The sequence below is a fragment of the Pistacia vera genome, unplaced genomic scaffold (genome assembly GCF_008641045.1).
Source record: "Pistacia vera cultivar Batoury unplaced genomic scaffold, PisVer_v2 Contig264, whole genome shotgun sequence".
Classification (NCBI taxonomy): domain Eukaryota; kingdom Viridiplantae; phylum Streptophyta; class Magnoliopsida; order Sapindales; family Anacardiaceae; genus Pistacia; species Pistacia vera.
The window spans coordinates 395,352-416,570 of NW_022196073.1; the positions used below are offsets into that span (position 1 = coordinate 395,352).

The 21,219-nt window shown below is 35.1% G+C and overlaps 4 protein-coding genes across 4 annotated transcripts; 3 read left to right on the forward strand and 1 right to left on the reverse strand.

Annotated features, from left to right (window-relative positions):
• The first annotated feature begins 1,715 nt into the window (after positions 1 to 1,715).
• LOC116132971 lies at positions 1,716 to 4,593 on the forward strand. The gene is made up of 4 exons (XM_031418643.1): positions 1,716 to 1,975; positions 2,309 to 2,604; positions 3,139 to 3,327; positions 4,229 to 4,593. The coding sequence occupies exons 2-4, from the start codon at positions 2,359 to 2,361 to the stop codon at positions 4,310 to 4,312; spliced, it is 519 nt and encodes a 172-aa protein (XP_031274503.1). The 5' UTR covers positions 1,716 to 1,975; positions 2,309 to 2,358; the 3' UTR covers positions 4,313 to 4,593.
• A 1,033-nt stretch (positions 4,594 to 5,626) lies between these two features.
• LOC116132951 (long chain acyl-CoA synthetase 8) lies at positions 5,627 to 11,301 on the forward strand. Its single transcript, XM_031418619.1, has 12 exons — positions 5,627 to 5,686; positions 6,769 to 7,374; positions 7,473 to 7,553; positions 7,688 to 7,960; positions 8,364 to 8,495; positions 8,569 to 8,742; positions 8,884 to 9,113; positions 9,365 to 9,482; positions 9,743 to 9,874; positions 10,009 to 10,143; positions 10,241 to 10,447; positions 10,790 to 11,301. Exons 2-12 carry the CDS (start codon positions 6,826 to 6,828, stop codon positions 10,952 to 10,954), a joined length of 2,196 nt encoding a protein of 731 aa, XP_031274479.1. The 5' UTR covers positions 5,627 to 5,686; positions 6,769 to 6,825; the 3' UTR covers positions 10,955 to 11,301.
• An 83-nt stretch (positions 11,302 to 11,384) lies between these two features.
• Positions 11,385 to 14,684, reverse strand: LOC116132952. Its single transcript, XM_031418620.1, has 6 exons — positions 14,228 to 14,684; positions 13,749 to 13,894; positions 13,154 to 13,322; positions 12,389 to 12,487; positions 11,984 to 12,066; positions 11,385 to 11,887 (listed from the first exon to the last, which is right to left on the reverse strand). Exons 1-6 carry the CDS (start codon positions 14,630 to 14,632, stop codon positions 11,755 to 11,757), a joined length of 1,035 nt encoding a protein of 344 aa, XP_031274480.1. The 5' UTR covers positions 14,633 to 14,684; the 3' UTR covers positions 11,385 to 11,754.
• A 1,234-nt stretch (positions 14,685 to 15,918) lies between these two features.
• LOC116132985 (ribulose-1,5 bisphosphate carboxylase/oxygenase large subunit N-methyltransferase, chloroplastic) lies at positions 15,919 to 20,480 on the forward strand. The gene is made up of 12 exons (XM_031418665.1): positions 15,919 to 16,372; positions 16,929 to 17,092; positions 17,214 to 17,297; positions 17,426 to 17,483; positions 17,934 to 17,987; positions 18,474 to 18,545; positions 18,649 to 18,729; positions 19,132 to 19,304; positions 19,628 to 19,730; positions 19,808 to 19,939; positions 20,032 to 20,154; positions 20,248 to 20,480. Exons 1-12 carry the CDS (start codon positions 15,992 to 15,994, stop codon positions 20,332 to 20,334), a joined length of 1,512 nt encoding a protein of 503 aa, XP_031274525.1. The 5' UTR covers positions 15,919 to 15,991; the 3' UTR covers positions 20,335 to 20,480.
• Positions 20,481 to 21,219: the final 739 nt, after the last annotated feature.

Sequence of the window (21,219 nt, forward strand, 5' to 3'; positions counted from 1 at the left end):
TAATTATTACAGTACACACGGTGTTTAGCAATTATCAAGTGGACTGGAGGCTGCTGTTTGGATTTACGGTATAAAAAAATACATAATATGACTAGATTTAGCAAAAATCCAAACAATTTTGACTTTGATTTTCAGTTAGTTATATGAAAATTAATTGTTTGACGAATTTAAGGACCTTATTTAGGCCGAATAACTTACGTATACCTAAGGTTTGTCAAAATAACAAGTTGATATTTAAAAGGTCTTGAAACAACAAACAGGTACCTTTCATCATGTGTTGTTAGTAATTTCTGTTTGTTCATAGTGAAAAGACTAAAATACCTTTGAAAATTTGATATTTTAGTTCTTTATAAATTTAAAAATTTCTAAAAAATCCCCAAAGTTTGTTAATTTAATTAAACACCCCTACCACCCGCAGTGCCAGATTCCGGCCACCACCGTTGAAAACTGGCCGAGAAATTACGTTATGACATAGACCTATCGGATCTGTGTCGTAACATGTCGATTTGGCCGTCGAGGCAGCAGATGGAGTTTTGCTATCTCGACGGCCAGATCTAGCATTTTCCGGCCAAATCCATGGCTGATCTGGCCAGAAAAGGCCAGATCTCGTCTTCGTGGCAGCAAAACTTCATCTGCGGCGTCGATGGCCAGATCAGCCACGGATCTGGCCAGAAAAGGCCAGATCGACGCGTTATGACACAGATCCAATGGGGTCTGTGTCGTAACATAATTTTTGGCCAGATTCCGACGGTGGTGGCCGCCTGGCTGGAATCTGGTACTGTAGGTGGTGTGAGTGTTTTTGTCATTTAACAAACTTTTTATATATGGGGGTGTTTAATTAAATTAGCAAATCGAGGAGATTTTTTAGAAATTTATTAAAAAACTAAAATATCAAACTTTCAAGTGCATTTTAGTCTTTTCACTGTTAACAAACATAAATCACTAACAGCACATGACGGAAGGTACCTATTTATTATTTCAAAATCTTTTGAATACCAATTGGTTGTTATGGTAAACCTTGGGTATGTGCAAGTCGTTGGCCCTCTTTTTATTATTATTATTGTTTTTAAATTTATTAATAATATGTGCATATAATATATATGAAAATGGAACTAGTACAATAGCTGATGACCACGACATTGTTTTTTCCGTGTATTTAATGAGCGAGCAAACATCCTTAACAGAGCTGTGATGTTTCTAATAAGTTGTGTCTTATCACTGACACAGTTACAATACACGCAATGCAATGAAGTAAAAGGTAACAATATAATGAGTGATACAGCAATGCTAGACAAAATCTGATGTAGTAGTTCTAATTGGTTAAATCCCAGATAGATAGACAAGTCCCATAAGTTTTTATAGACAGTTCGTAATCGGTAATTCAATTCATAAATAGACATATAAAACCTATGTCTATTTGTGAGTTATCCAATTATAAACTATTACCTAAAAGATTATAATCAAGTAAGAACTATTAGGTAAAAGATTGTAAGAAAAGGTTACCAAATTAGACTATAAACCTAGTTGTAAATTATAAACCCAAATGTAACACTTAACCAAAAAAAAAAAAAAAAATCATGGGTTCTAGTAATTTTAATATCTGATAAACATTACGATTTACGGCTGTGATTTATTTGGGCTCTGATTTTTGACTATAGGCCCGTCGGGCTTTACTAGACCTTTGCTCCCGGCAAATAAACCCAGATAAATAGGTCATAATCTGCCCAGACCACAAAATCTGAGATGATTCAAGAAAAGAAACACAAGACAAAGCTCTTGATCTGTTAACCAATCACTTCTATGCAGTCTTGTGTCACTACTAGACACGATCATTTTAACTAATACTCAGCAATTCTCGTTTTTTGGTTGTAATTTTCAGTTATTTTTCTTTCCGTCGTCTCCATCCGGCATTTGATGCGTACATGATGTTTGTCAGAATGCTCCAGTGAATTACTCACTTTGTAAAGTATATAAGGTTTGGTCCATTCGATCCCCTTTTTTTTTTTTTTCAAATGTTTAAATATAATCCAAAAATCTGAGTTATACTATTTTTAATACTGTATTTGAAAACTGCTTCTTAAAATATTTTAGCTGAGCACTTGTATTGAGAAGCAATAAAATAATGATTGATATTGGAATTAGAAACTCATTTTTAGCAACTGTAATTGGGTTGTTGAAATTTTTTAAGATTTCGGGGAAAGATTTTTCTCAATTTGAAGTACTGGTTACTATGATAAGAGATATCTTAGTCTATATATTGTCAATTCAGCTCAAAATCTAAGTACAAGTTTACTTGCTCTGAGTGCAGGTGGATTTTCGTTATAGAACCCAAATAGTGTGACTCTAGTTTAGTCACTGATGTATGCGATTAGACAAAGGTTGTTTTTTGTTCACAGAAGGTTGCACATGTTATCCCGTGATGGCCCATCAGAAAGCTTGAAGGGAAGGATTGCTGAATTGGAGAAAATGAGGAAAAAGAAGAATGTCAAGAAAAATCAGGTGTTTGTCGAGGTTCCGGAATCAAAATCTTTTCTGGACACGGCTACTATGCCAATGGTCCTCACTGTTGCTGCAATTGCACTCTTTGCCAAGTTGCTCATGATGGTAATCTCCACCCATCTTTATTTAATCAAGTGTTATGATTTACAGTTTTGCTTCTGTTGAGCTGCACGTGTGAGTGGTGTGGATGTGGATATAAGAAAATGACGAAACTGAATGATTTATATACAAGAGTTGGTCCATCATTATAGTAGACTGTCAAATAAACTACTTTGCATTTTTGTGGAAGTGTATGTGCAAGCTGTGTACATCCCGAACTAGGAAAGAATGAATAATATTGGTAATTTGTATAGAAGAGTTGGGCCCTGATTATGAGATATCTTCATGCAAATGCTCTAAGTTTTTCAGTGCTTTAGTTGTTTACTTAATGAGATCTTGTAAAGACTAGATATTTTGTTGTTGAGCTTTTATGGTTTGTTTTATGGAAAAAACAATTTTGTCTTTAGTGTTACATTGCTTTTACTTTGATGGGCTTTTAGTTTATTAGGTGCGATTTGACAAGGTATTTCACTTTTACTTTGATGGGGTTTGAGTTTATTAGGTGGTGATTTGACTAGGTGCTATGTTGTGCACTTGCAGTATGATGACTCAAAATCCCAAGAAATGATTGAGCGCAAAATAAAAAATGCTCCTCCTGGCCAAGGCACGGTTAGGATGCTGACTCGTGAAGAGTGGGAGGAATTTCGGGAAGTGAGGCCAAGGACTCCTTTTGAATCTAAACTTGCTCGTCCTAATGCACGAATAAGAACTGGAGAACCAGTGCGCACGGTTAGGCACTCAAACTTCTTAGTGCTCGATTGTCTTTGATAAGTGAATCAGTGAATTTGTTTTGTGCTAATCTTGCTAATGGTTGCTTAAAACTAAATGCACTAATGATGGTGATGCATAAATTCTGTGTTCCGTACAGCCAGGAAAAAATCAGTTAATCATTTCTGATGTTGAGAAAATTGCAGCCCTCTAACCTCTCATGAAATGATGGTATAGAACTGTGCTGGATTTTCTGAGGAATAATTGTATCCAATGGATAGAGCCAAGATGCTAGTTACAGGAATACGAATATTTATTGGTTGCTGAGATGGTTTTCTCTAGGTATTTGATCATCAGCTGATTTCCTTTCTTCTCACACCATAAATTGACTGCAGAATCAATAGCATTTTGATATATTACCATGTACCTATAAGATTCTCTATTTGAGAGTTGACAGTATAAAACTCAAAATTTTGCTACGTAGTTATGATTGCCATACCTTAAATATTGTATTTCATGCAGTTTTCTCTTTATTTGTAAGACTCTGTTTATACTCACCATTAATTACAATCTGATGTGCTGGATATGTAATCAATTTAGTAATCTCATTTTCTGTACTCACCCCTTCTTTTGGGGAATGCTGTATGGTAGTTTCGATACTGGAATTTCTTGCTTCATAATTTAATTATTTGGACTAGTTGATCTGTTAAAGTTCTGGTAACAATTTATTTTTTCTCCAGAATGTGGGAAACAACTACGAACTGTATTCCTCTGGAAGAGTGACTGTCTGTTGCATTGTTATAATACTTGATCTTACTTTTTATTCTGCTTTCAAGAAGTAACAAGATGCTTGTTCCATAAAAGATTTGCAGCGAAAGATCCAAAAACTTATGTTTGAAGCTTGTACATCTGTTATCTACAGGATGACTTGAAGGATTGGACAATCGATGTACTCACAGATGCATTAACTCGGGCTGAAGAATGTGCCAAACGCAATTCGAAGTGATATCAGTCAAAGAAGACTTTTCCCTATCCTTCCACCTCTTTGAATATAAGTTTACCGGCACCAAGGAAATCTTAAGGATATTGATTCGCGTAATATGCATAATCATAGATGTATTGACATGAAATCTATTTCATGGAACTGTAATATGCATTTTTTTGTTGATCTGCTAGAAGAATATTCATTCAGCTCCTGTTCTGTTGTTATATTGACTTGGTAGTCCAAAACAAAGGATGAACAACGCAAAGAATGAATCATCCAATATAGTTACACTGAATTTATTATCACCTTGTTCTAACTCTCCAGTTTGCACCTGATCTCATTTAACTTTTACAGGTTCTCAGCTCACTTCATAAATCCACTATTAAGTTGTTGAGTACATGAAGTTAGCCATAAGTTGAGCTACCAATCAATTATGAACTTTGACAAACCCATGACTGACAATTTTCTGTCATTAATCTTTATTTGGTACAGATTCCTAAAGGTTTCTGAGATTTTTCTTTCGTCTTAATCGGATTTTGAATTCATTATGAAATTACATAAGAATAATTCTATGTTTACAATTGAGTTAGCATTATTCAATATTCATTACATAATTCCTACTATGGCATAACCTGGTTGTTGGAGTCTCAGTTCCGTATCAAAGTTGTTTCATTCTAGAAGATAATATAATCCAAGATTTTAAGCTCGTGGCCAGCTGCCATTTGTCGTCTGTCTCCTTAAATTCGCAATCACCTGCCATGATAACATTGAACTTATGGGAGGTTCCATAGTCATGCCTCTTGATTGGGCATTTGAATGAGCATTACAAAGACGGCGTCGTTTACTTCTCCATTGCATTAATGAATCTCATCACACAATTGGAAACCAAAACGAACCAGAGAGGTTATTTTTCCTCCTCACTTCGTATTGACTACGCAATTCACACAAGTGCCAGACCACAAGACGTAAACCATTAGGCCACGTGTCTTTCTACTCACGTGACTTGTACCTTATCATCACGCAGAGGCTTTCATATGCCTACACGTCGTCCGAAAGTTGACATAGGACGTTAAAACAACGGATGGTGGAAACAATTATCTCCTCTCCAAACTACCCCTGACAGTCTTGGGCCAGCATCCCACAGCCCATTAAAATTCATTAGTCTTTAGTCCTTATCACCATTTAAGGGGCAAATTCTTGTCATTTTTTCCAGCAACTTTATTTCATATCAACTTTAGTATTTTAACGGATCATGAACACAGTGATGGTGTTGGAGTCTCTGTTCTGCACTTTCCTAATTGCTTCTTGAACTTTCTTCATACGTCTATTCTTATTATATTATCAATAATATAAACACTGAAGGGAAACCTTTGAGCTTTGGCTTCGTTTTAAAAGGTAAAGTTGAGTTTTTTTTTTTTTTTTTTTGGTTTTTTTATTGAAGAACCATGTTGTGGTGATCATTCTTAACGATGATTGATGATTTTGGTTTCTTTTTGAGAGAATTGGGTTCTTTTTAAGGTGTATTTTTATTTTTGTTTTATAGTAAATTGTGGGTTCTGGTTGCATTTTTTTTCCTATGATCTTGATCATCTTTGTTTGAGGTAGTTTGAATTTTGCAGCTTATGATAGTTTGATTTTGAGTCTGTTTTTGTCCTTGAGAAAGAAATGAGCTTTATGTTTTATGTACCAGAGCGAAAATCCTGATCATGATGTGTATTGTGTTCTTGGCATCTCGATGTTGGTTGATCATGTTATTTCTGGATTATTCATGAAAGGATGGTTCTGATCATACTAATATGCAGACTCCATTTTTTTTCATTGGTTGAGAAAAGAAAAGCAAAAGTATGAAGCGATTTGTTTCTATAAGGATGATATCATTATTTTAGAACTGCTTTTTTATTTTTATTTGTTTTTATTTTATGTCTTGTCATTTGTTTAAACATCAATCAATTTGTTGTAATACGAGTTTTGTGTACTTATCATTCTTGCTGTGAAAATTTAGTGCATGTATGAGGAAGTTAAGTCCCAAAATGGTTTAAAAGTTGTTTATAAGTTTTTCAGCTTTGCTTTGGAGAGTGTTGCAATTCTATCTCTGCTTCACTCTTCTCTCTCTCTCTCTCTTGGGAAAGCTAGGAAAAATCAAAATGGGTTCCAAACATTAATAATGCCGTGGAGTGTATTTTTGTGCATCACCACATATTAGTATTCAACTTCAGACGTAAAATCTGATGCATTTCTGATCAATGTTTGTAGGATTTCTAGGCACTGGAGAAGACTTCAGTAGCCTTATAATTTGTCATAGTATCTTATCATTATCGGTAGTGCCTTTTGGACATTTTTGCACTGTATGGAACTTTACTAATGTTGTACATTTGATTCTGTTGTAGTTTTCACATCCATGTTTAGAAACATTAGATAACGTATTGGGTTTTAGTCAAATGATGGATTATGTTGCTAATTCCTGTCATCAATTTCAGGTCATTATTTGGTTTATTCCGGAAAGGAGTGCCGTGTATTGATATACAGCATTTACAATGGAGGATTCTAAAGGAAGTTCATATGACACACCAAGGGTAGAAAACTTAGGCACCACTGATGATTTATCAGCTGTGAAAGGCATTGGAATGTATGGGATTATTGGTGCTGCTGTTGTTGCTATACTTGTACCGGTTTTGCTGTCTAAGATGTTAATGGGCAAGAAGAAGGAAAAACAAAGAGGAGTTCCAGTAGAAGTTGGCGGTGAGGCAGGTTATGCAATCCGTAATAAACAAGTATCTGAGTTGGTTGAAGTTCCGTGGAAAGGGGCTTCAACCATGGCTGCGCTCTTTGAACAGTCTTGTAAAAAGCATTCACGAGACCGATTTCTTGGAACAAGAAAGGTAATCGACAAGGAGTTTGTTACAGCTAGTGACGGCAGAAAGTTTGAGAAGTTACACTTGGGTGATTATGAGTGGCAAACTTATGGAGAGGTTTTTGATCGTGCTTGCCACTTTGCATCTGGGCTTGTTAATTTAGGTCATAATGTGGATACACGAGCTGCCCTTTTTGCTGAAACTCGGGCAGAGTGGTTAATTGCCTTTCAGGTGTTTCTGGGATACTTCAATATCATCTATTTTTTGAATTCTTTTGAACAAGTTGTGGATGCAACAGCAATACTAAATTAGTTATTTTTTGGTTTCAGGGCTGCTTTAGGCAAGATATTACTATTGTTACTATTTATGCTTCTCTAGGTGAGGATGCTCTCATCCACTCACTGAATGAGGTAGGAAATCTCTGCTTAGCTATTTATGTATTAGCTATGATATGGATGATTTATTGCTTGCAGATCACACTATATTGATCCATTATAACACAGATAACAGATAGTTCTTACTTAGAGCCTTAAAATGTTTACAGACACAAGTGACAACCCTGATCTGCGACTCCAAGCAATTAAAGAAGTTGTCTGCTATAAGCTCAAGCCTAAACACTATCAAGAATGTCATTTACTTTGAAGATGATGGAACTGCCAATGATTCTGACTTCTCTGGAAGTAGTAGCAAATGGACAATTTCCTCATTTTCTGAAGTTGAGAAACTTGGGAAAAGAAGTCCTGTTCTTCCAAACTTACCTTCCAAGAATGGAATGGCGGTTATAATGTATACAAGTGGCAGTACAGGCCTACCAAAGGTTTGTTCCTTGTCTTTTATATTTTTTAATAGATGCACACTCTAGCAACAGGGCAAACCAAGAACTAGTTCGCCTCGCCGAAGAGGCAAATGAACTGGAAATTTTTTTCTTTCCTTTTTATATTTCTGGTGCAGATGTCTAAGTGTATCTTGGTATAATTAATATATCAAAATACTAAAGTTAGTAAAAACAATTTTTTTTTTTTTCCCTAATGCTACGATTTTATTATGTGCTTGCATGCCCTGATTTCCAATACTTGGATGAAGACCTTCTAATTTGAAGATTTGATTTATAATTCTTGATGTATGAGCTTTTTTGGTGATTAAACCTGTGTCATCATTTCCTCATTGCATAAGTAGTAGATTTCCTTTACTCTAACATGTTGCAATGTGAAACAATATAGGGAGTCATGATTACTCATGGGAACATTGTAGCCACTGCTGCAGCGGTTAAGACGGTGGTTCCAGAATTGGGACAGAATGATGTATACCTTGCATACTTGCCCCTAGCCCATGTTTTTGAACTGGCAGCTGAGGTACCTACATATCTGCTTTTTTCTTGTGTACACTAGATGCAATAGTGTTTTTAAAATTTTTGTGGTTGTCCAGTCTGTGATGTTGACTGCAGGTTGTGCTATTGGCTATGGTTCAGCATTGACTTTAACAGACACTGCCAGTAAAATTAAGAAAGGAACCAAGGGAGATGCTTCTGCGTTAAAACCAACTCTAATGGCAGCAGTTCCAGCTATTTTAGATCGCGTCCGAGAAGGAGTTGTGAAAAAGGTGTAAACCCATATTGACACTATTGAATGCTTCTATATGGACTGGTTTTATGGCAGTTGTGATTGATGCATATGTGTATTTTGAGAATATTAGGTAGATTAATTTCTTTTGCCCCCCACTTATTAAAATGACGTCATCCAGGTCGAGGAAAAGGGAGGGTTTGCAAAGAATCTTTTCAACATTGGATGTAAGCGTCGGCTGGCTGCTGTAGAAGGAAGCTGGTTTGGTGCTTGGGGACCGGAGAGAATGCTGTGGGATGCCATTGTCTTCAAAAAAGTACGAGCTGTACTTGGGGGTCACATCCGATTTATGCTCTGTGGTGGAGCTCCTTTATCTAGGGATTCCCAGCGTTTTATCAATATTTGCATAGGGTAATGACTTCTCATCTTGCTATACCACGATAACATAGGGGAAAAACTTACTCCTTTCCTTGATAAGAATATAAATATCAGATAATTGAAGGTGGCATCCAGCGGAAATAAACATTCAAGGAAGCAGCCTCTTATATGTTTATATGTTAATAATTGCATAAATGACATAAAGCATGCAGGCCTTTAAAGTATATTTTTAGTCAAATACATACTTTTAAGTTGATTTTTATGTATACAATGTTCCTTATCAGGGCTCCCATTGGTCAAGGATATGGCTTAACTGAAACATGTGCTGGGGCCGCATTTACTGAGGCAGATGACTCTAGTGTGGGCCGGGTGGGGCCGCCTCTTCCTTGTTGCTACATTAAGGTGTGCCAAATTTCCACATATTTCAAGGAAAACCATTATAGCTTTACAATTAGAATGCACATTTATGAAAAGAGACTTTTGTGGGTTATATTGTCTGTTATGGTCAGCCTGTCTGAGCTTGGCATAGCCACTGAAAGAAAAGATTTTACTGATTTCACTTCATAAGACATGTTTTACAATATCGTATTAGGAATTAACAGTGATAAAATGTATTAAGGTCCCCATTTAATATTGGCCTACTCTGCTCTTTGATATTGCAGCTTGTTTCCTGGAAAGAAGGTGGTTATATGACTTCTGACAAACCAATGCCCAGAGGAGAGATTGTTGTAGGGGGATTCAGTGTAACTTCTGGTTACTTTAACAATCCAGAAAAAACTAATGAGGTGTACAAGGTAAATCTATGTGCATGTGTGCCACACATCTCAATACTAGTGCAATTATCTGATAGAGCATTTTGCAACTTTTAAGTTGTAACTGATCTCATAGCCTATAAATACTGGCCGTCCTGATCTATTACATGCTGCAGGTTGATGCTATGGGCATGCGCTGGTTTTATACTGGTGACATTGGACAATTTCACCCTGATGGATGCCTTGAGATTATTGATAGGAAGAAAGATATTGTCAAACTTCAACATGGAGAATATATCTCGTTAGGAAAGGTGCATTGAATTTGTTTGCGTGGAACATCGTTGAGCAACAATGTCAGTCTAAATTTTGCTACAGTGCTCATTATCTTTTCTAATGGTCTGATTACAGGTCGAGGCTGCATTGACATCAAGTAATTATGTGGATAATATCATGGTATATGCGGATCCCTTCCACAGCTATTGTGTTGCTCTTGTTGTTCCATCACACAAGGTTCTGGAAAGGTGGGCCCAAGAAGCTGGCATCAAGTACCAAAATATTTCGGAGCTGTGTGACAAAGCTGAAGCTATCAATGAGGTTCAACAATCTCTTTCCAAGGTTTGGTTACTTTTCTTTAGCCGCAGAAAAGGTTTCTTGGGAATATTTGATATGTTACAAGTGCATAAGACATTTAATTGCTCTGCATTGTGAATAGGATTTTGTTATACAATCTAGCATTTTGATCTAGTGCATCATTCAGTGTGATGTAAATTCTATCGGGAGTAAACAGTTTTTCACTGACTTTAGAGATTGATATTTTCATTTTGTTAAAGAAGGCTTACAGTTTTATGCATGCGCTGAATTGGGGAGGAGTGGAGACAAAATATTTTGTTGCAACTCATTGATTCAAAGAAAAACTAAGTCTTCCATAAATATTTGAGAGCATTTAATGTTCCGCAGGTAGGAAAAGGCGCAAAACTGGACAAATTTGAGATTCCTGCAAAAGTTAAGTTGCTGCCAGATCCATGGACACCTGAGTCTGGATTAGTTACTGCTGCACTCAAGATAAAGAGGGAACAACTGAAGGCTAAGTTTAAAGAAGACCTCCAAAAATTATATGCGTGAAGAATGTAGTAACATTCTTCCCTTCGTAGCATTATGTTATTCGTGGCACATATGTCTGCTACCCTGAAATCTTTCAGATTTTCCAGCAATATGGTTTTCTAACAATTTGTGCCGTTGCTTCTATTTGCAAAACGAGTGTTACGCTTGTTGATAGGGTCAAATCTTCTTCTTGATTATTGCTCTGTCAACATGCATGCCTAAATCACTGGAGTTACCCTTGACAGTGATTTGTATAATAATGATTCCAGATGAGTTAGCAAATGCTTATTCAAGACATAATTTTGTAATGGAGAAGAATATATTTAAATAGGAGCCACGAGTTATGTTAGCTTTTTACTGTATTTTAATTTCTGGTCCTAGGTCGAAGAAACAGACATCTGATGTGGCTTTCACTTTTCATTTCTCTTTATTTCTTCTCTTCATCAACAATCAGAAGGTTTATTAATTTATCAAATCATAATTTAACGAGTCGTACAAATCAAGTTCTCTAAGTATGAACATTGTCACATCCATGGAACTGGTATTTTCTACATCTCTCTTTCAGTAAACAGTGGATACTCAAGTAACCAAGAGAAATGAAGAATCCAAGAAATACGAGGATGTTGACCAGAAAGATCTGTGGAGAGTTTCTGATCTTAGTTCTTGAGCAAGACGAAATGAGCTTCCTAGCGTTTCTGAGTGTTCTCAAAACTATCTGTGTATATACATGAGCTGTGGTCTTCTCATCTTATATATGTCGTTGTCAACTGTGACCATTTCCTTTTAGGTTTTGATATAAAGCAAAATGGAGAATTCAAAATTTACTCTTGCTCTGATGAGGCTTTGCCCAGTGAAACAGGCATTTCTGAGAGTGATGGCCGTAAGAAAAGATACAATGCCGGACCTAAAAATGGTACCAATGACACAGGAAGAAGCCAAGAACCTTTGTCATACCTGCAGAGAGAACAAGTACTTGAATGTTTTGTATTCCAAATAATTCCCCTTCGAGGAGTTTTGAAACTGATCATAAAGACCTAAAAAAATTCTCACCATTTCCGGGCAGTCATATCATTGTATACCCAAAAAGGAGCAAATGTAGAAAGTAGAGTAAAATCAATGCACGTCAGGTGAATCTGCAACAAAGAGATTCAATCATTGGTGACATGTTCTGTTGAATTGTAAAATCGACCAACCAAACAAAGTGCAATTTAAACAAAATTGCTATACCAAGAGAATTCAGTCAATACGACTATACGAGGAGTGCATGCATCTATGCATATAATGATCTTAAAGTTAACCATAACTTTAACCTACATATCATTTATGAACTGAACAAAAGACTTTGAGGATTCCCTTTGGCATGAATTTTGGACCAGCTTGAAGCATGTTAACCTATAAGTCCGATTATGGCATTGCACGATCCACCCACCCCCAAAAAAGTTCAACCGTACTTACGAATTTGCTTTCCCTGAAGTATTGGACAAACTCTGTCCAGACATCACCACTCGCTAAACCGGCATAAATGATCAACCCCAGTCCTGCAAGAAATGATATCTGATATGTAACTGAATTAGCTGGTGCTCTTCACAAAAAAGTTTAAAGACTTAAAAGTATTAGGATCAGTCATGTATTTAAGTTTATTTTCTTGAAGGAATAGCACTTAATGAAGAACAAGTGATCAAGAACGTCATTTAAATATTCATCAAGGTATATAGCTTCTTCAAGGTAAACACACCAAGAGATCTTTGATGATGTATTACACTAAAAGCATAGAAAAAAATCACTTGTATATAAAGGGTCAGTGTGTTCAACAGATGCTCCCTTTATTACATCAGAAAAACAAGACATAAATTGGTTTATGTGAAATTTTATCTAGATTCACTAGCATTATATTTGAATAATGCCTTCTTTTAAAGAATTATTTAATTGAGGAGTCTTCTTATAAGGCCACGATGAGGATTTTTGTCTTGTGAGACAGACTAAAAAGGTGGATTCTGTATGAATTTGATGAATGACTAATGTTGTTATGCTATTTTAATGGTGGTTGGCAGCTATTTATACAGGAACCATAAAGATCCACTTATAATACTACATTTTCATGCTAGCATTTCTAAGTTATGCCAATTTTAGGAAGTAAACAAACTCTTTTATCAGTTTATCATGCTTCCACATTTTAACAAGAGAAATCCTCCAATAGAGGAGAAATGAATAATGGCTTACCCCAGCTATTAATTTGGATTCCAGAAAATTCAAAGGCCATCGGCTGAGCTCGGTTTCCTCAACCGGAGGAGGTGGGGGATTCCAAAGAACAAAATAGGGCAGAAGAGCATATGCACCACCAAAGCATGAAAGTATAAGGAATGGCCAGACAGGAATGTTGCTTTTTGAGCTGCAGACACAAAGATTAATGCATTAGTTCAGTAACAGCAGAAACTATGAGTTATAAAATGCTTCTAAAGCAGTCTGTGATTCTCTGACACGGATAGAGAAAAGGCTAAAGCTTATTCCATTTTGTGAAGCTTGTGATCACCAATAAATCTACGAAGTCTCGCAACAGAAAAAAATTCCTGTTTTAGAAACAAGATCTGCTGGTTTTCTGCTGCTCTTATTCATTTCTTCAACATGGAAGTGAAAGCATATTAAAAAACAAAATACAAATGCTTAACTGAATCATGATGAATCCTAATTATATACTCTCAGAAGAATGCACACAAAACAATCACCATTTCATGAATTTTAGTATTTTAAACAAACAAATAAAAATGTAAAAGCTGAAAAATAATTCAAAGAACAAACATAAAGAGCAGTAAGGTACCTTCTACCTGTTGGAAGCAGCAACATACTATATACTAAAGGCCACAAACCCATGATGTACCAGAGAGACACAAGCACTTCATTCATCACAAAGCCATCATCTCCCTTCAAATTCAGAAGCTTCTTCAAGAAATAAATGTCCCTTGACTGCAAGTTATAGTCCGAACTCCAGATTAAAGAAGTTAGATCAAGCTTTTTCAGCAGCATTTCAAATTTTCAACCAAGAGAAATGCAACAAAATGAAAAAAGAAAAACAGAAGCAGAGATTCTAACGTTTTGTAAAATTGTAAACATTTTCATGACTAAGTTAACTGACTGTAAAGTGTTTTAATTCAGATAGTGAAAACAATTGTAAGAAAATACACAACCATTGAAACTAGTACCTATAACATAAAAGCTAAAGTCAAATCAATATAGACATTAATGAACTCCAGTTATTAACAGATCTAGATAGAGCAGTTATCAACAGATAAACCGTACCGGGGTTTGGTTAGGAGAAAGATTGAAAACATAGTACATAAGACCACCCCACAACACAAAAAGCAAAATTGAGGTTGTCCAGTCTCTTCCCTCTTGAACATTAACTTTGCTCTCCAAAACTGAAGACTTTTTATCATCTAAAACTGGGTTTTCTTCTTCATCTAAGTTCTTAGAATCTAAGATGCTGTGACATCTTTGGAGAAGAACCCGTTTGTGAAATGGGAAAACTGAGGCTTTAAGGTTGTGGGGTTTAAGGAATAGTGGGAATCTTGAGGTGGTGTTTGTTTTGGGAAGTGAAAAAGAAATGCTGTTAAAGTTGTGAGCTTGGAGCGAAGGTTTCAGTTTTGGAGTTGTGTGTGGGAGCGAAGTGAAGTTGGAAGAGATGAGATAGGTGTTAGCTAACATGTTTTTGCAGCAAGATAAGAGAATCTCGTAGCTTTGATTCTTATAAAGAAGCCAAATCTCTGCCCATCAAATGGGTGACGTTGAGTTTATACCACCGATAAGATTAATTACACTCATCTCTATTTTAATTAAATTTTTTAATGTGGGTTGACTCCTTTTAAATGATTGTTAGGTTTTGCCTTAATGATTTCCAAAAAAAAAAAAAAAAGTTTCAAAATACCCAAAAATACACTTAACTTTCTCAATCAGCGACAGCAAGTTACTAGAAGCCATGCTAAAAGAGGTTTTATAGAGAGGGGGTAAGTAGATCGAATAATGGTGACCGATTGAATATTCACAGTCAGAATCAATCAAAAATCAGCTAAGAACAAAAGACTCTAACTTTACAATGATCGACAAGCGACAAGAAATCAAGTATTGGAATGAGAGGGGTTTTATAGAAAGGAGATCGAAAATTCAAATAGTGATGATAGAGAAAATTTTTGTCGTTGGAATCAACCATAATCGGTTTTGGGTCATAACAGAATATTAACATTGGATAGAATAATGGTATTTTGAAACTTTTTGGGTTGAAAATGTTATTAAGGCAAACCTTGGGTGGGAAAAAGTCATTTGCTCTTTTTTTCAATCGTAACTTTAATTATGAGATTAGATATTGTAATTTGCAAACACAAGCTCTACTAAGGAGGTGTTTGTCTGAGCTTATGAAAATTAGCTTATAAGCAACAATTGCTTATAAGCTAAAATTAACTTATAAGCATTTAAAATTTTAAGCAATTACGTGTTTGGTTAAAGTACTTATAAGTGACTGATAAGTAATTAACGTGTTTGGTAAAATGTGGCTTATAAGTACATTTTATTATAAAATTACTAAAAATGGTACTACATTAAACAAGGTCATACTATGAAATTTTAAAATTAAATAAGGATAATATGGTAATATACTTGGTCAAACTAGCTTATAAGCAAAGTGCTTATAAGCCAAAAAAAAAAAGTACCTCCCCCCCAACTTATTTTTTTTGGCTTATAAGCTCAACTTATAAGCTCAAAAAAATTATAAATAAACAGGTCAGCTTAATTTTAGAACTTATAAGTAAGTTTGACCAACTTATAAACTTAGACAAACACTCCCTAATAATGAGTAATTTGCAAACATAATTTTAGTACTTCGAATTAGTACCATTTGTTAGTGCACAACTGCACATACTTTTATTCATAATTAATTTATAAAATATACGACAGCGTTTTAAATTGGTCAAATGCAACCGTCAAAAACTACCATTATCCATTTCATAGCCTCACAGGTTCTCTTCATCTTCTGCGGGATAAGCTTTCTCACTGTTTTTTTTATGCGAAGCCATGGCCGAAGCTTCTAGAATCTTCCACACCACTCTCCTTCCCGCCTTCTCTCACCTCCACAACAACCGAAATTCTCACACTTCCTTCACAACTTTCCCGCGCAAAAGACATGTACTTCAGTGTTCAGTCTCAGCGACAAACGAAACCACCACTACCAAAACGACAGTGACCCAGAAGGTCATCCCATGGGGATGTGACATAGATTCATTGGAGAACGCTTCGGATCTTCAAAAGTGGTTGTCTGAGTCGGGACTCCCGCCTCAGAAAATGGGCATACAAAAAGTTGAGGTGGGAGAGAGAGGTTTAGTCGCCTTGAAGAATATTAGGAAGGGTGAGAAGTTACTCTTTGTTCCACCTTCTCTTTTTATCACTGCCGACTCGGTAAGCTCCTTTGTTTCAATAATGATATTTATAGTTGTTATATAGCATAATACTACTGTTCTTGTGACTTGAAACTTTCTGAGTCCAGTGCTTACTTAATAAGTTATAATATTGGCTTTCCATGAGTTAATTGTTTGTGTAATAAGTTATAAGTATCGTATATTGTTGTAGCAAAAGAGAATGAATTAATTGTTTGTGTAATAGAATTTTGGTTTGTGTAATCATAAATCATGTACATTAGCGATTATTGGATATATTTTAGTTGTTGACTTGTGAAAGACTTAGAGGTAGATCGCCTGTTGAAGCTTCGAATTTATGTTCTCATGTGAAGCACATTTCAGTGCAGCTTATGAATTTGCTTGTCATACTCTTTTTATTTCTCGTAGTGCTTTAGTTCTGGCCGTATAAGTTGTCATTTTTTTTTTTTTTTTCTTCAAGGGATTTTGCTAATTTCCCTTTAAATTGATTTATTTATATAATATGGTGTAATTAACTTCATAGGGTGCTAATTATTCTTTCAGAGTGTGAGGAATGTTCTTTTAATTTTGGGTGATAGGAATGGAGCTGTCCAGAAGCTGGCGAAGTGTTGAAACAGTATTCTGTACCTGATTGGCCTTTGCTTGCTACCTATTTGATTAGTGAAGCAAGTCTCCAAAGATCTTCAAGATGGAGCAATTACATCTCAGCCTTGCCTCGACAGCCATATTCGCTTCTATACTGGTAAGAATACATTCTTTATTACTTCTTGTTTCTATTGTGGAGATTTTAAAGTGCTATTTCTATACCACAGAAAGGGTCTACTCTCAGTTTTCCCCCCTACAGCCTTTCTATATCATTTCAGGACACGTGCTGAACTAGATAGGTATCTGGAAGCATCACAGATTAGAGAACGGGCAATTGAAAGGATTACCAATGTTATTGGAACGTATGGCTTTGTTTTTTGACCATCTTCAATGCTTGGTGTTTGTTTATACACCTTCATTGGCTTCAATTTCGTATTCTCATAAAAATATTGTAATATATTATTGAATGTCTATTTCATCCTGTGTGCAGATACAATGATTTGAGGCTGAGGATATTTTCCAAGTATCCTGATCTGTTCCCTGAAGAGGTACTTATAATATATATTTTGGACTCCTGTTCTGGAACTGAAATTTGAAGCATATATTCTGATAACCTGCTATTGATAGTATAGAATTTTCTATTACTTCTTCCATATTTTCTTAACAATTCATGTTCTCTCCTTGATTACCTGAATCCCTTTTAAGATAAGAATCAATTAGTTACTAGAAATACCAGCTCCAATGATCTGCATATCAGTGTTGTGCCTTCCAAGCTGATTGGTATACTAATCATCTTATCTTATTACAGGCAACCTTTTTACCCTTTTTTTTCTCAAGACATCAAAAACCATGGTTTAATAAATATAATTTTTAGTTTAAAGTTATGATGGATGATATGACACTCTGTGCTGGAAGTATCTGGAGTTCCATAAACACTTATATACTACTGTTATTCTGTGAATGCCCCTTATTTGGTTTTGCACCCTTTTAAATTGCAGATATTCAATATAGAAACATTCAAATGGTCGTTTGGTATTCTTTTCTCACGCTTGGTAAGCAAAATTATGTATGATGTCATTATTACTTTGTTGCCTGGTTCACATTATATATCATGCTTCATGGAAAAGATGTTGATTCTTTTAGCCTTGAATATGCAGAATTTTCATCTAACAAGAAGTTGTCCCCAGAATGTTGTTTGAAAAGAACTAGTTTTATATAAACATGTGGAATCCTGAATAATAACTTTTGAGGAAATAAACCGTCCAGATTTGATAATTGTGGGTCTAAATTCTTAATATGGATACAGATAGGCGAACCTTAAATTTAACAGGAAAATGATATAAATAGTGGTAATTGCAAGGTGTTTTAGTTGTACTCTGTATTGTGCATATCTTTAACTTTTTCGGTCTTTGACTCGCATCTTTTCTTTATTAAATTTCATTTCATTGAACTAAACTTAGAGGTTTCATATGAGTACAGAAATCAAAAGTTATTACAGAAAGTGGATGATGTTGACTTCTTATTTCTTTTATATACAGGTTCGATTGCCCTCAATGGATGGAAGGGTTGCCTTGGTTCCTTGGGCAGATATGCTCAATCATAGTTGTGAGGTTCATAGTATTGTCTTTGTACTACATCTGTCATTTAAAATAGCTTCTGTAATGAATGTGCTTCGTTTTCTAACTGGGTTACATTTGCATTTGGCCGGTCTAGGTGGAAACATTTTTGGATTATGATAAATCATCTCAAGGAGTTGTGTTTACCACTGATCAGCCGTATCAGCCAGGTGAGCAGGTAAACCGATTTAGTAAATTTTTTTAACAATTCTATTGCAGATCAATAGGACAAATTCTAGATAAACCAACTATTACAATGCACTGACCATCAAAAAATATGAACCTGATTATCTTTTGGTATATGTCTTTAATCAATTCCAAAATTTTAGAAAAACTTAAAAAAATGTTGGCTTCTAATAGATTTATATATGTTGATGTCCTTCATGCATATTGCAAATCGGGAGGAAGTATGATGCGTTATCTCTCTATTCCCATCTCCCTTCTCACACTCCAAAGTATCACTGAAATTGCCTAGGCTTGTGTTGATTCTTAAATTCAGCATTAATTTGTATAAGGAAGAGCTTGTTGAGTGCATTAACAGAGATTCTATTGACTAGTTTTCATGTATCACATCATGCAGGTTTTCATATCGTATGGCAAGAAATCTAATGGAGAACTTTTGCTTTCATATGGATTTGTTCCAAAGGAGGGAACCAACCCTAGTGATTCAGTAGAGTTGCCATTGTCACTTAAGAAATCAGACAAATGTTATGAGGAGAAGTTAGAAGCTCTAAGGAAGCATGGATTGTCAGCGTGAGTATCTGATAGATCTTTGTTTGATATACCCTGTTTCTTAGTTGTCCCAGAACTTTTCATATATCACATGATACCATGAATAATGGTGTGTCATCAAATTCTTATTTGAGTCAATCAGAAAGCATAAATTTGTTCATTTTCAATCTCCTTATTAACTGATATCACCCATGAAATCATATCTGGTTGTCCTGTGTAAATATCCCAAGTGAAGGTATAACTTTGTACATGATTTCATGACCTTTGCTTCCCTATTTATACAATAGTTTGCTAATTCATTTTATGAACTCTTAACCGGTGATCAAGATGATTTCTTTTCTCAGATCTGAGTGTTATCCCATACAAATCACTGGATGGCCATTAGAGTTAATGGCATATTCTTATTTAGTGGTCAGCCCACCAAGTATGAGGGGGCAGTTTCAAGAGGTTTGACAAGTTTAGCTTTGTGTTAAACTCTCAATATTTTATTATAATGTGAGATATCTAAAAGATGTTTCCACCAGATGGCTGCTGCAGCATCAAATAAAACAACCTCCAAGAAGGATATAAAATACCCTGAAATTGAGGAAGAAGCATTACAATTCATCTTGGACAGTTGTGAATCAAGCATATCTAAGTACTCTAAATTCTTACAGGTGAAAGAACTTCCTTATTAAACTTGTGAGTCTATACTTATGTTTTAAAAGTTGTTTCATAAACATTGCATGCTGGATTTGTTGACTTTCAGGAAAGTGGATCGATGGATTTGGATGTAACATCCCCAAAGCAACTCAACCGAAGAGTGTTTCTGAAACAGCTAGCAGTTGACTTGTGCACTAGTGAACGGAGAATACTGTTTCGTGCACAATATGTGAGGATACATCTCTTAGCTTTCGTAGAAAATGGAAAATAATTACTGACCCATCTGATCTTGTGCTTAATTATGTTTATGTGTTGGATGCAGATACTCAGAAGGAGACTGAGAGATATAAGGAGCGGCGAACTAAGAGCTCTAAGACTCTTTGACAATTTCAGAAAGCTTTTTAAATGAGTGTTGTAAGCAACAAGATGTTCATCTGTAACTCTTGCTTTCAGCCTTGGAGAACCCTCGGGGGTTTTAAGTCTTTTTCTCCACTTTTACAATTAAAGAAACTCATCAGTATTATGAATCACGATATATTTTACGTGTCTTTGTCTTTCCTCCTTAATTTTGACTTACTATGGTAGAGTTGACTAGAAATTACAATGATCTTATCACTATGTTCTTGTGCTTAATCGATAAAAATTAGAGTGAGTGGCCTTTTGAAGGTTATGAATTCTAGAGATAAACAGCATAGAGCTTACAGAAGATAAGAAAACCTTATTGTAGGGCACTGTTAATAGGCAGGTCAATATTAGACTAAAGGTCTGTTTGGATTGAGAGATTTTAAAATCTATGGACTTTGTACAATCTATGGATTCAAAATCCATGTATTTAATAAATTTTATTGTTTGGTTTTAAATTTTTTATATAAAATCCATGATTGTTGATTCATATTTTCATATACTCATATTTGGTTAAATGAATACAATCCATGGATTTGATAAATAATTTTTAATTTTACCCTCAATATCCAAAACCAACAAAAAATCAATTTTCATTTAATTAAATACAAGTTACATTATATTTGATAGAAAAATCCAATTATAATAAGTGATTTTTGGTGATTTGGTAAAAGAAAAAAAAAAAAAAAAGGAATTCCAAATTAATATAATATATTATCAATTAATCTTCATTCACGATACCTTCAATAGTTGAATAATTTCATACTCGAGCAAATTTGTCAAAATAGGGAAATGGTTTGTTTCTAAGTCCATGGGCATTAAGATGAGACTGTTCAATCAAAGAAATATATATAATATTATTATTAAGACAATAAAATATTGTCTTCATAAT